Source organism: Cylas formicarius, unplaced genomic scaffold (genome assembly GCF_029955315.1).
Source record: "Cylas formicarius isolate icCylForm1 unplaced genomic scaffold, icCylForm1.1 PGA_scaffold_6__28_contigs__length_40554024, whole genome shotgun sequence".
Lineage (NCBI taxonomy): Eukaryota > Metazoa > Arthropoda > Insecta > Coleoptera > Brentidae > Cylas > Cylas formicarius.
In genome coordinates, this window is record NW_026844347.1 from 7,266,304 (window position 1) to 7,281,606 (window position 15,303).

The 15,303-nt window shown below is 32.4% G+C and overlaps 1 protein-coding gene across 1 annotated transcript; it reads right to left on the reverse strand.

Annotated features, from left to right (window-relative positions):
* Positions 1-83: 83 nt before the first annotated feature.
* LOC132703265 (solute carrier family 25 member 35-like) lies at positions 84-14,922 on the reverse strand. Its single transcript, XM_060672414.1, has 4 exons — positions 14,400-14,922; positions 11,248-11,486; positions 2,336-2,561; positions 84-634 (listed from the first exon to the last, which is right to left on the reverse strand). Exons 1-4 carry the CDS (start codon positions 14,641-14,643, stop codon positions 423-425), a joined length of 921 nt encoding a protein of 306 aa, XP_060528397.1. The 5' UTR covers positions 14,644-14,922; the 3' UTR covers positions 84-422.
* Positions 14,923-15,303: the final 381 nt, after the last annotated feature.

A 15,303-nucleotide genomic window follows, 5' to 3' on the forward strand; every position in this document is an offset into this window, starting at 1 on the left:
AAAAAATTGGTGTTTCACCTAGATCTCGAAAATAACTACTTAAAAACAGCCATCGCAGTTATTAAATCGTTGTAAAAAAGATAAATTTTTAGGATAAAGTTTGTTGAAAGTGATGGTGTTACATAGAAATAAGCCGAAAATGTATTGAGCATAATAAAATACGAATTAATGTATGTTTATATTTTAATTAAAATAAATATTTGATACAAATGAGAGAGCCACACACTTAAACAGTAAAACTGTTTAAAAAATAGAATAGAATAGAATAGTTTTTTATTTATCACGTTTATAAAATCTAGTGTTAATTATCAAGGGCATAATTTTTTTTTGTTTAAAAATGAACTTAAATGCCCTGAAAATTATAGCTACGATTAAAACCAAATAGGAGACTGATTTTCGTATATTGGCGTATATTGGACGCGTTAGACTAGCACCAAATCGTTTCGAGCGTATTGAGCGTGTAACGACTTCAGCTGGTCCCAAAAAATCAAGCATAGCACGGTATGGGGTCCTAATCTGAGGTACATGGGCCCTATTCCTTTGTAGAAACCCATCACTCCTTCGGAATTGTAAACTTTCCTGATGCAGTCCGCGTAGTTTTTGTACAGGATTCCTTTTCCGTGGCTATCGATCGCTGAGACAGTAAATAAAACTATTAAACATTCAACCTTGATGTGATAACATAGTAAAAGTTCCAACCTTGAATCACAAACAGGTTTAAAACATTTTACCGACGATTTTTGGAAATTTAGTCGGTTATCAAATGACTAAGGTGTTTATAAGAACTTTCTGCTAGCCTCACTCGTGTTCGGTTTGTTTCAGTGTGCACCACTCTTTTAAGTTAATTTGAATTTTTAATTTTTCAAAGATACTGAAACTGTTTCAGTCAAGCTCTGAAGAAGCCAACAGGATGATTGGCGAAACGTTAGTAAGTTGGACTCAAGAACAGCCGAAGCAGAAGGAATCCAGAAGTTTTGTAAATTGATTTGACTTATTTTTTGAGTTTAAAATACATTGACAACCAAGTGATAAATCGATAACTTTGCTTTTAACGTTGCAAACAAGTGTTTTATTCTTTGTGCATCTAATAATCATTGTAAGACATTGCTGAAACTTTGTTATACTCCTGGACTCTCATACACTTATGCATATATTGATCATATAGTTACTGTACAAATATAATATGTTCGTGTTATAGCGACATCAGTGAATTAATGGAAGATAAGAAAAATAAACAAATTCAGTTTAGGAAGTTTCGTCTGGCAACATTCACACCAACGAAAAGATGTTGCGATAATTCTCTACCATCAGCTATTATTTTAAAAGTACTCTTTTTCTCTAATATTATTATCTCTAATACTATTATCCGAATTTTACTGCGCAAGAAACTGTCGACCGATGTTACTGAATGACTGGAGTAAAAAGGTCTACCGTTTTTAAATTAATGAGGTAGAGAACGAGAACCTCCCAAGAAAAGTCTAGGCAGTAATAATCTTTGACAAAGACACCAAAAGTGTAATTCGAAGTTCCCTATTTTTATTTTAAAAAAGAAATACCCACCCTGGATAACATTTTAACGGAGCTTGGTCAGAATGATAATTGTTCCTAGGATTATTAGAAAAAATGTATGAACTGCTTTAAAAAAATGTGGATTGTACCTGGCAAAAGTCTAGCAATACTTGAGAAATACAAAGCAGTACCGAAATAGCAGACAAAAATCTTTTGATGGAACGTCTGTAAAAGAAGTAATATTCGTCCTAATTGAAAGTGAAGGGAGATTTTTAGAAGAAGGTTTGCTAATCTTTTACTCATGCCATACGAAATTACCTTGAGAACATGCATTCGAATGTTTTTGAAGACTATTTAGCCACCATGAAATGATAAAATATATTCTGGCTCATTCAGTGCTAGTTATGGATAACGTTAGCCATCACGCATCATGACTGGAGAAGAAGAGATTATCTACTGTTGAAGTGCCAACGTTATATCTAAAATGTCATTTCCATTTGATTGGAAAACAATATATGTTGCATCAACAACACCTATAAAATACTAAGATCTTTGCAGCTTTTAATGCAGGATGCTCCATCGTATAGATTCTAACAAAAACAGATGCGTTTTCAAGATTTTTAAAATACGCACCAACTTCTAGAGGTGGAAAAGGCATTTTTTTAGAAATAAAGTCTTAATGTGATTGACGGACAATATTCATTCATTCATATTGAATTAGCAATTATTATTGACATTTTAAAAATAATTTATCTTATTTTAACAGTAAAATTAAATTTCATTAATATTTTATTATTTTCAAAACAATTGCGTATAGTAAACTTACGTTGATTGTATATCCTTGTCAATATAAGATCAAAGGGTGTCCCCACCGCGGTCAGGGCGATCCCGCCGACCATGCTTGCCAAAAACGATTTTAATAGCGGTCGATCGGCAATGTAGTCGTATCGTTCGAATCCCAATTTCGCATATTCAAACGAAATTAGTTGAACAGGTCCCCCGACGAGAATTCTGGGAACCGACGCCGCTGCGCCCCTGAACAATCCGGCAATCTAAAACGTTTTTACTATTTACAAAACTTCTGGATTCCGCCAATCATCCTGTTGGCTTCTTCAGAGCTTAACTGAACTTAACAGTTTCAGAGCTTAACTGTGTAGTAGTCTGTGGAAGTTTCTTTGAAAAAAAAAGAAGACGTTTTATGTTAAATGTAAATATACCTATATCGATATCCCATTTAGGAGGCGTAAAGTCCCATTTTAAAACTAAAATGTCTATACTCTACACATCTTGCGTTTTAAAAAGAATAATATTTGCTACTCAACATATAAGAGTTTGAATTCCGAATACTGAATGCTAAAAACTAAAATCCGTAAATAGCTGGCGAAAAAAAGACTTCCTTAATCGGCCGTGGTTACTACGTAGAGCAAATCATAACTTTGCAACTGAACTGTTGTAAATCATTATTGAACTATCAAATTTAGTAGCCTTAGCCGTATTCCATAGGAGTAGTATAGTGCCTATTAATTAATACAAAACATTCCAAAGTGGGGTCAACATATGAAACCACAGAGTGATTGATAACAACTATGTGTTCATACATATATTGAGTAAACAGTTCAAAATTTTCCACTTTTTTATTTGCTGTATCAGTAGACAATGAAAAATTGAACTAATTCGACCGTTTATTCGATGTAAACGTTATTAAGCGCAGAAAAAATGTATAAATCATTGTTTTTCTACTCCCGTCCTTAAAATGCCTAATTACACACCGATCTAGCGTGCGGGAAGCGCCACTTTACCACGTCGGTTCGTTTCTCACAGATGCGAGCCACTTCGGACATTTCCGGGATTTTACCGTACGGGTTTGGAAGTAGTCGAAAGTTTTCGGAAAAATTTCCCACGCCTTGAATTTCAACGTTTGTCAATTCTGACGGTCATGTCAGTGAATGTATTCGTGTTGTTTTGCGAAAATGTACCCAAAAACTAACGGTCGTAGAAAAAGTATAGCATGCAAGACGTATGGTAAACTCTTTATCTCACTCGTTTATTAAGCACTCGCTTCTCTCGTTTGAAATAAACTAGTGAGTCAAATGCCGTTTATCGCACTTGTTGCATAATATACTATTTTCTACTCTCTTCTGTAACATACCTAATTACACACCCATCAAGTGCCACTTTACGACGGATCCGTCCCACTTCGGACATTTCCGGGATTTTACCGCAGAGGTTTGGGAGCAATCGGATGTTTTCGGAGATTTTACCGCACGGTTTGAATTTTGACATTTGTCAATTCTGACGGTCGTGTCAGTGAATGTATTCGTGTTCTACAAAAATGTACCCCATTTGTTGCATAATATACTATATTCTTTAAAATAAATTGGATATCCAAAATTGTGTTTTCATTAATGGTAATGAATGTTATCGCTGAAAAAGACTATGTATTTTTCAAATTAACTTACGTACAGCTACGCATATCTGTCCAGAGTTAAACACATTGTATATTGTTTATTGATATCTGTAAAATCATTTTTTAAATATACTATTTTAAGTATTGTAAATTAAAATTTTTGTGCCCAAAAAATCTGCTTCTGTGCAACTGTATGTGTAGAGAATGAGTAATGTGTTTATATGTACGCATCTCCGATATATTCATATTACTGCATATATGAATGGTAATATATTACTATATGTTATGATAAAAGACTGAATGTATTGTATGGTCTGTTGATAGATATAAGAAAGTGACCAATTGCTTTTAAATGGGATTATCCAAGGCTGGTCATTAACATACAATGCAACAAGATTATTACCTAAAGTTTCGGAATTTAAATTCAGGTAAAATTGTGCTCCGTAAAAGAAAACCTACCTGTGTTTAATATTTTCTGGTCTGGTATACTACTTAGCTTAAGTTTATTAGTAATCATTCTTATTTCGTGTATAATACAGCGTGTGTTAAATCGTGTGAGGATTATGCAAAATATGTGTGAGTCTAGTGTATCTCCCGCTCCCACCCAAATGTAGAAAACACAAGTTATAAACAATGTTTATTTGACTCTCATTGAACGTGGTGCCAGCAAGCAAGCATTCTTAGAATAAACGGCCACATTGACGAAAATTCCAACATCAACTGTATGGAAAATTGTGAATAATCCCATTTCGACGAAAAACAAAAGAAGCGATGCTGACATTTTCTCGAGTGTAGATGAAAGTGATCAAGATATAATACGGCGTAAAATTTAGCAGTTATACTATTATAATATAGAATGTAGTTATAATATAGAACAAATAATAATTAGAACAGGCGATGATAGCGATATCGATACTAATAATATTTTGTGAATAATTTTAAGTAATTTAAGTAAGTAATAAAAATAATTTGTAATTTTATTTTAGATTTAAACATAAATACATACATATATAAATAAATATTGTTTAATATCTTTCCTAACAAAACACCAAATAATTAAATTCTAAGCAAAGTACTTGACGTACCTTGGCTTTAGTGTTTAAAATTAATATTATAACTACTTTCCGCTGGTTGTTGGCAAAGGGCGTTATTGAAAGTGGCTGGTGTTTTCGAATTTATTGCTGAGAAACTGATTAGTAAAACTGCGTTTTCCAAAAATGAGAACATTCTGATTATCAATGTGTTCAAAGCTCTTCGCAACCAATACTCAACATACGGAGTTACAGTACAGTAGTTGAGGAGTACAGGAAAAAGAATATTTGGACAAATGGAGGAGATGCCGTTAGTAAAACATGGCAATGTAAAAACTTAAAAGCGAAAGGCAAACTTTCATGTAATACAAGCGCCGTCGGGAAAAGGTAAATGATCTGGTAGCAAAAATGGATTTGTCGGTTGCGGCCTACTGACATTTGGATCGGAATGTACTGGAGACCATCATAAAAACATAGATGTTCATGTTTTTGTTGGTGTTTCTATTATAGGCCTGGATAACGCCACCTACCAATTAAGAACGTGCGAAAAAATACATACAAATCATTTATTCGCTTACTTTAAAAAAGAAGCGATTTCAGAATGATGCCGTAAAAAACGAGCTACTGGAGAATGTAAATTTGAATAAACTTCGGAATAAACGTACGAAATTTGTTGTTGACGGAATTCCACTGCAAATTAAACCCCATGGAATTGGTAACGGCGCAAGTAAAAGAGTTTGTGGCAAGCCATACCACAACTTTTAAAATGGGGGACGTAGAAACCCTTTTGCAAGAGGGAATAAATATGTCGAACATATGATTGAAATAGAATAGAAAATGTAGGAAGCTGAGGACCGCTTATTATTTCTCTGGATTCCAACGATTATGGTTCACTAAAATTTGCAAATAAAGTTGTAAATGGCAGATTTTTTTAAATAATATTTATTACAATTTATTTATTTTCATTTTATTATAACATTTTTACTTCTTATATACGTTTTTATTTACTTGATCTTACAAAAACTAATATTTCAATTTTTTCGCCATATCTATAATTATAATGATGTATACTTATTATTATATTTATTTTTTTTAATAGAGTATCTGTAAGTAACGTCGTTGTCACATTAGTGTCATTCGCCAAACTCGTTTTTCTGGTATGCAAATTAGTGTGACGCTAATGTAGGAACCATTCGAGGTGTGTAGGTCTAAACAATTGAGATACACAATTTATCAAAAACTATTATTGCAATTGATCTCAACTTTAACGATATAACCGTTAAGTTAAGTTTTATCATGCCATTGCAAATTTACATTTTATTACTTTCTCGCATTAAGAAACAAGTTGTACACAATTAATTTGTTGTTCTTTTGTTAATTCCTGGTGCTATGAACAGAGTTTCATTAAAGGAAAAGAATCGTTTATTTTTCGTAATTCTTTACTTCATGGAAGACAAAGCTATAGTGCTGCAACAAAAGAATTATGCGATTTGGCTATGGTACTCTTCACTTCTGTAAAAAAAAGTGTAAAAAAAAGAAGGAAGCGTAAAGATTTGGGTGCCAGCAATATTTTAACGAAACAGAGGGGAAATTCAAAATTACATACAAAATTTTTTCGTGAAGTAAATTATAAACAAAAAACCAGGAAGTTTTAAAAGCATTCAACAGTGCTACTCCCCAATATTATTGTGCCGACAATTCTCTATAATGCATGTCACCAAAATTAAATATTAGATCACAAAATGCTTCACTCACTTTAAGTACTAATTTTATAGATTAAGAAAAATGTGTTAATGAGACACCCCCTGTATATTTAGAAATATTTGCTTAATATCTTGTTATTGCAGAGCATCCATGGCATTATATAAAGCTGTATATTATAATATATAAGTGTAAATATATATACCAAGTAGAGGATAAGTAATATTTGAAAACTTATTTTGTTTAACTTTTAAATTCGTTAAATTAATTATAAAACTTTTATGCCAATATTATTCTTTTTGAGAATCCGACCTTGCACTACATCTTTTACGTTGCTCTTTTAGACGATGGTGCAGGTAGTTTTATTGCATTTAATAAGCACTGTGAAAGCGCTATACACCACCATGGATTTCTTTTTTTAACAAAGAATAACAGTAACTGTGTTAAATAAGTTATTTATCACCACAAGCGCAATTACAACACAAAAAAAACAAACAGTATTTAGGAAATAGAAAACAGTATTAAATTCTATATGTGAGGAATATAAAAATACACTCTAAAACATATTTATATAAAGAAACTACAATTTACTACCCATCTGGAATTATTTAGCTGAAAATTTAGATTTGAGTTGTATAGAAAAGATACAAATACGCGGAACTGTGTACCAAGTAGAACGTGTTTCTTCCTTCTCCTCAATAATTCATACTATAAATTCACGGGCCAGCATTTGTTTATATGAGGGGTTACTTTTTAATACCATTAATTTTCCACACGTACTTTTTCCACAATACTTTCACACACTTCCACATACTTTCAAACCAAAAATCTTGTTATTTTCAAATAAATTAAAACCACACTTGCTTGTCACACTGATCGAAAAATGTGATAAAAAAATAGTTTTCAGCACTTCAAAGAATAAAAACAAGGTCTCCTCAAACCTAAGATCGACTGCGATGGCTTAAAGTTTTTAGTGCTTGTTGAGATATTTCCTACATGTATGGAGTGAAGCCAAACGTAAAATATGTGATTGTCTTCAATTGGCTTACCAAAAATGTAATAGTATTTAGTAAAAGATTAATTTTTAAATATTAATGCAGTTTAAGAATCGGATATACTTATTTCCCACCGTATCTATAATGCTGAATTTTGATAAGGGTGGATGTGGTAAATATTAAAAATTGTTAAATTATTATAAAAATATTAAAAATGTTGGAAAATAATCCAATCTGATCATCAAATGGCGGGGCTTAGTACAGAAAATATTCTAATATTGTCGGGCCTGTTATTATATATTATTAATTGATTTATTATTTATATCAGTTCTCGAAAAATTATCATATTGCTAAATATTAAAATATTTTTTTCCGTCCTGTTAAATTAGTTGACTGGTTTCAAATTAAGTATTGAAGGTTATTTTTAAATCGAACGTAGTTATTCTATTTTAACAATCGTTGTTATTTTCTCAGTGGTTTAGACATATTGAATATAATTAATTATCTATAAACAATCGAACACGTTCGAAAATGAATGTCAATGCATTTTGTCAAACTTGGAGTCGTTGAAAAGGGCTCTTCTTAAACAATCAACGCTGCCCTGAACGCTAGACGGCGTTTTGCGACATCAGTACAAATAAAATTTATTTTCTCAAAAATATTAAATGGAGCGATGTCATTTTTACTGGGACAAAACATAGCTGACTAGTGAAAACCGCATATTAATGTCTCTTTACTAACTAGCTGGAGAATCAGATGCTGAACTTTCAATCATTGTTTAGTGTAAACTAACAAAAAATATTTTTTCCTCGATTACAGCAAAACAATCGGAAAACTTATAATTTGCGCTTACTATTCTCTGATATATTCTTTACTCACATTTAAAATGTAATACCTAAGTACACCAATCTGGTGGCATTGGACTAGCGTCCATTTCACCGAATCCAGCGTCCTATGTTTAGCCTCGCATACCAACCAATAACAGTGACAAGTACACATATACACATGTACTTATATATTTAATGAACCTAATATACACGCAAAAACACTTTGGGACATTTAAACCACATTTAAGGAACGTTAAATTTAAATTATATACCTTACCACTTGACTGTTGAAATATGGAGTTTACAAGTTGTCAGTTTAATCAACAACCCAATCGTCCATCAATATCGACTTCTTTGAAAAGTTTTTAACGACTAAATTCTCGGGTATGCATTATTGACGGACATTATTTTCCCGTGTTATTTTTAAGCCCTAGTTACTGGATTACTCATAGGCGATACAGATAATAGTCCAAATTATTCTTAAGAATGCCAAATTTCGGCAAGTTGCCATTTTTTTTTCCAATAGAACGCCCTGTATTATTTCATATTATCTTTTCCTTTGGAATAATTCCTAGATATTTTGTATGAATGAATTTGTAGATGTAGTAAGATACATTTCTATTTAAATCAAGGATTACTTGTCTTATTATTTCCTCTAAAATTTCATAAAAAGAAGGCAAGCGGACTATTGGGTGGCCATCTCAATGATCCATGCCTTAGTAACCAAATTGTTGACTAGCAGGCCATTGTCCTGTTGCCATGTTAAATTTTCATATGAATTAACACATAGTTGTTCTAAAAGTTTTTAATTTAATTTTGCAACAAATCGTGATAGTTCTGTCCTGTTAGTACACTTTTTTTTTTCTCCTGTTGAACATTCCTGCCGCGTTAAATGCTGAATTATATTTGATAGATTTAACTGGTTTGGTGGGTGGTCGATAAATTTTATTTTATCACTAAATTTTTGAACAGGTAAAAATTGTATAATTCTTAAGTTTATAATATTTCAAAACTGAATACATTGTATGCCGCAACTTTTTGAAAATAATTGTAATAATAAAGCAATAAAAATATAAAAAGGTTAATATTAATAAAATAACTTCAAAGTATAATAAAATATTTACATGCTAGCAATTATTAAGTGTCAAATTTAATATCGTTCAATAAACAAGACTGGGATTTGGTTGTTAAAACCGTGTTTTACACATAGCAATCCAAAACATAAACGTCAATTCTGACAAACATTCAATAGATTAATAGAAAACTTAAGTTTCTATTGGATTAAAGTTTTTCAACTAGTTTGTTTAATTTTTTTCATTCAGTGAGCTGGGTAATTCTGTTTCATATTTTTGATTTTAGCTGCTTGATGATATATTTTAGATGTAAGCACATATTTCTTTTCAAATGTTGACATATTTTTCCTTTGCTAAGCTATATCAAAATGAACTGTGGTAATCTGTTTCATATACTTTTATTATATTGATAAGTTGATAATTTTTTCATATAATCCTCGGGTCCCTATCAATATTTTAAAGCTAACTTTAATTGCCGAAATTTTCCGACAAGTGGTATAACTTTTTTAGTAAAGATCTTTGATATATGATGCGAAACAGAGTTTTTGATTAAGAAAATGTGCGGTTTTAAAAAAATTACAGCGTGTTCCAAAATAATTTTTCAGTATAATTCTTTGTATTTTTTTCAGATGCACATTATTTGACTCATCATGTGTTGTAAACCGTAAGTTTAATGGAATATAAAAAAGTAAAAATCCAAGTGAAAATATAGAAATATAAAGGTTATTTTGCTTTCCGTTCAATGGTTTAGCTTTTATCTATTTTTACAATAGACAAAATGTAAAAACCAAAACTTTTTAAGTTTCATTAACTCAAAAACTATTGGGAATAGAGCCAATATGACCGGTGAACAAAACTTGTCGAACATCTTCAAGAATGTAATAAGATTGAGAAAAGAAACATTGTTGGAATACCTCTTTTTGAAACGCCCTGTATAATAAGTGATATCAGTTTTAAGGTGGTGGACGAAAACCTCTACAATTTTTGTATTCAACGTTTTATCTAAAACCTGTAATTACAACTGTAGATGGGTAGCGAAATACATTTAAATGATAACCCTATGTATTATATATTACAAATTTTGTACTCCCTGTAGATAGAATTCCAATAAAAATGTGATGCCTTAAAATATTTTTAAAAGTTAAATTACTTTTTATGTGCTAGAATTGACGTTTAGCCCATTGTACGTTGTTCTGATTCTTCGCTTAAAAGTATCTTTCTTTAATTCAATGGATGTACTATTAGATTTTAAGACTAAAGCAATTTTAAACCCTTATATTTCCAAAACTAATGGATAAAACGTCACACTTGCATATTTAAAATCAGCAAAAAGGACTTATTACAATATAAAATAATATGCGTTCGAAAATAAAAAATTGCTAAAATTTGATGTTTTCCAAATTTTTTGACAAAAATGCTTATAGTTCAATAAAAATTGTGAAACTTTTGTCACGTCATTCGCCACATATTAAGGACAAACTTAAAACATTTACGGGTTGGTATACTAGAACCCCTGTATATATTTATCTCCCTAGACAGATCTTTAAATTCCGAATTAAAATAGAGAATTTCGTTACTATGGATTATGACTATGAACGAACCGTTCTGGTTTAGCCCGTCAAATATCAAAGACATATTGGTGTTTAGGGAGCTGCGTATTTTAGAGTAGGGGTACCAAAATCTTACTAATAATCAGAATCTTACCCCATTTGCTTTGTAAATGGTGATTAATGCCGAAACAAAACCGTCGTGGTGATGTTGGTGTCCGACAGCTATAGTTTTTACAGCTTGAGACTGAAGATGCGTCTTAATGAGGAACAGAGGGCTGGATAAAAACTGACCTATAACCCCGCCAACGGCGGTGACCAAGACACTCTTGGAAAATACCAATTTTCCTCGGTCGTCTCGAATATATCCCCTGGAGTCTGCGAACTGAAATGTTCCTAAAACAAAAAAAAACCCTGCGGCGATCAAGACTATTCCAGCGATTCATCGACTCTTCAGGAAAATGAAAAACGCTGTATATTCAATTTTTGACGCTTAATTTCGGTATCTGATGAGATATACCAATAAGAAGACCTCCTAGATCGCCGGGCCCCTCACTATTAGATTTTTTCGTTTGATTTTACTTAAAAAACAAAATTTAAATAAAAAATAAATATGATAATGCTCTAAGATAAATTATCTCTGTGTGTCAATTGTATGTTGGGAGGTTTCTCATTAAGTTTATCAATATTACATTTTCACTAGTTATTTAGCTATCTTTTGTTCGGAGCAGCGTTGATAGCCCAAAAAAAGTCCTTTTCAACTACTCCAACAACAACAACAACTCCCCCCCCCCAACAAACTAATAACAACTTCCCATTCTTAGATATTTTTATCAATGGCAAATCTCCGCACACTGACCGATACCATAATGCATTATCACACCACCATCCGGTCCAAAAATCAAGGGTTATCAAGTTTCTTGTTCACAGAGCCGTAAAACTATCTCAGCCCGAGTCATTGAACCCAGAATTAAAACACCTGTAGTTGTCGAACACAATCACGCAACCGGTCATAAAATTTTATTCAATAAAACTAAAATTCTTGCATGTAATCCTTCTACCAAGGAAAAATCCGAGGGTCTATATAACAATCTTAACCGCGAATCAGGTGTTTACCTGTCACCAATATGGGAATCAGTCATCCGAGACCGTGTTTATGCCCCTCATTTAGCTCCGCCCACCCCAAACAATATAAAAGCAGGTACAGACTAAAATGCGAGCCAGTTTCAGTCAAGCTCTGAAGAAGTCCACTGGATAATTGGCGAAACGTTAGCTAGTTCGATTCAACAAAAACCGACACAGGAGGAATCCAGAAGTTTTATAAAAATATTACAGTAGTCTGTGGACGTTTCTTTGAAAAATTAACAATGAAAGTATTTGTAGTCCTTTTGCAGGCGTGACGAGGTTTTATTACTCTACACCTTTCTGAAACTAAGGAAATAAGGAAAGCGACAAATTGCTGAAAATTTGGCCAAATAGGTTTTTGACTCTCCTCTATCGGTCTAAAATATTTTCGGTATCGCAGTTTTGCTCGCACCGAAAAGTAATGACAACTTCGATTTTTTTTATGAGATAACCTGTATATCGTGCGTTTTTTATCTTCGGTGCTAATTGAATATTTAGAAGGATGAAATTTTTAATACAATTTACTGGCGCTCTGCACAACTGCTTTTATTTCGAAAACTCTACCATTTATGTATAGGAATGTATTAATTGAAAGCGGTTTATTATCCATCAGAATACTTGGTAATAAGTAATAATATTTTCATAATACCATTGCAAAAAAATGGTTTTTCTCCAATTTTGTGTAGTGTTCATGTATTTTGATTTGATTTTGGTAACATATCAGAAGAGTAATTACGTTATTGCGCTCAAAGTTTTAACTTTTTAACAATTGGAAACATGGAAAAAATTTGGAAAATAATTAACCGCTAGAGAAGGTAAGAGGAAAGGAAATATTTTACGAAAATGATCAGAGTGTAACAGTTGCGACATTGAAAATCGTATAATGTTTCATTAATCGCGGGACGCCCTGTAGATCAATTTACAGTTAAAAAATAACAAAATCACACTGGTAGGTTAGCGGGAAAAGCAATTTTTAAATTTTAGTGCACAATAAAACTGTGGTTCAGTGACAAATTTATTGCGCATTTGCAGTAACCCAGCTGTCAAGCGAAATGGATTGAATCTAACGGACTCAACCAGCGACCTTTCGAATTCCCAGACCTCGCCCATACGGATTTATCTATACATCACGCTAATGAGTTGAAAAAATTGCGTCGGAGCGTTCGTTTTTGTACTAATGGTGGCCGATGGAAATCATTATTCCCGGGCAGCAGGCACTTCCCTATTCCTTTCACTTATTAACTACTATTTAATATTATTTTTTATTCCGTATGATGAAATCTCTTAAAATGTTTAGTTTGCTTTGGTTCGCGAAGCAACTAAATTTCACGCGAAATGAAAATTCAAATTTTTGCACAAGATAAATTACCGGGTTTCTGAATTAGTTTCAAATTCCTAACCAGTCCATCTTACAATTTTTAACTCAAATAGTCCGCTGAAAATTAGTGTTAGTAACTAGCTTAAAAAGTGTGGCACTCACAATTATTTCCATTTCCAAATTAATCATTTCAGTAACCTCCGAGAGGGTGATCTGTCACTATCATTACTGACGTTTTGAAGGTGTAATAAAAATTCACCCGAATTTAATTAAAAGTAAGTTATAGTAATAGTAATGTTTTTAAAATATATATTAAGTTTCTAGTTTCTGGGATATTGGCTGTTAAGTTTTATGGCTAAAACTGCGCGAGAGAAAAAAGTACTTATTAAAATTATATAAAGTACAGATAATTTTGAGTGAAAAAAGTACAGCAAAATATTGAATAACCTACTTTTGTTACGAGGTGACTATTAAAACTTGGAATAAAAACACACCAAAGAATATTAGTTTTTTGGTATATCCTGACTGTGACAACTATTTTTGAACATAATATTTTAACAAATATCTAACAAAACTGAATGCTCTCAACATTATTTGTTATGATGGTGTGTTTTTAATGTTTTTGATAGTACAAACGAAAAATAGGTCTTTTTCCAAACTTTGAGAACCACTCATTAAGTATATATAAAAACTTTTACTTAAAAAAAAACTGGTATTATATGATGCTAAAATTTCATTAAATTATTTTCAGTCCAAACTCCTGGTTTGAATATGCGAAAATCTACGCATTATTTGCTGTAAAGTGGACGGTATAGTTTGAACCTAACGTGCAAATACAGCGTGACAGAGCCTTCCGAGGGCTTTACCTAATCGTAGCCCGTTCATCACCAGTTGCACTAGCAATGCGGGACAGAGGCCCTTCTGAAGGGCCAACAATCCGTCGTTCTTCGCTATGACGTAGCCCGAATGGAAGACGTTCTTGTAGTGCACAGCGTGTCGACCTTTAGCTTGCAGCTCGCCTTGCAGCTGCATCCTAGTTTTTACCACTTCCAGGGGATTCGTAAACAAACACGCTCCCATGCCAGCGAAGCCACCGATCAGAAATTCCATCTTCAGAATTATCGTGGTCCGTGATTTTAACGCACCATTTGCTACGTTTTTTTTTGTTTTCGCACTTGAGACAGAGCGGCGCACTATATTCACTTTTAACTGAACGATCGTTTGTCGTTAAAAATAACTGAAACCTTTTGTTAAAGTGTAACGTGAGCTGGCAGGTAATTGTCGTATTTAGAAGCAGAGAATTAAAAATTGTAGAAAAAAATATAATTGTTATAGTCCCGGAGACAATAGCGCGGCCACGAGATAATTAAGTAATGTGCATAAAATATTTAACACGTATCGAGCATTCGCTATAAGACTTTTTAACGTTAACCTTGAATCCTTCTGTGGCAAAATGTGTAATACGCCAAAATGCGTATGTCTACGCTCCAATTTAGTCTCGGGTGCATTTTTATGTCTATTATAATAGGTGTAGTAAAGTCTACTTCGGAAAGGTGTAGAGTAATAAAACCTATTACACAGTCGCCCAACGAATACTGAAGCAATTTTTGTAGTTTGGCATTGGCTCAAATATTTTGGGGTTAATGAGAACAGCCATTTTAAATCTTACCTTCAGTCGAGAATATATATATATATATATATATATATATATATATATATATATATATATATATATATATATATATATATATATATATATATATATATATA

What these genes read in the sequence shown, in the direction of transcription:
- LOC132703265 (XM_060672414.1), bottom strand. Translation starts at nt 14,643, where the DNA reads ATGGAATTTCTGATCGGTGGCTTCGCTGGCATGGGAGCGTGTTTGTTT. An exon ending in CCATTTACAAAGCAAATGGG is followed by an intron (nt 2,562 to 11,247) that starts GTAAGATTCTGA and finishes AAAACGTTTTAG; the next exon opens with ATTGCCGGATTGTTCAGGGG. An exon ending in GACAAGGATATACAATCAAC is followed by an intron (nt 635 to 2,335) that starts GTAAGTTTACTA and finishes TTACTGTCTCAG; the next exon opens with CGATCGATAGCCACGGAAAA.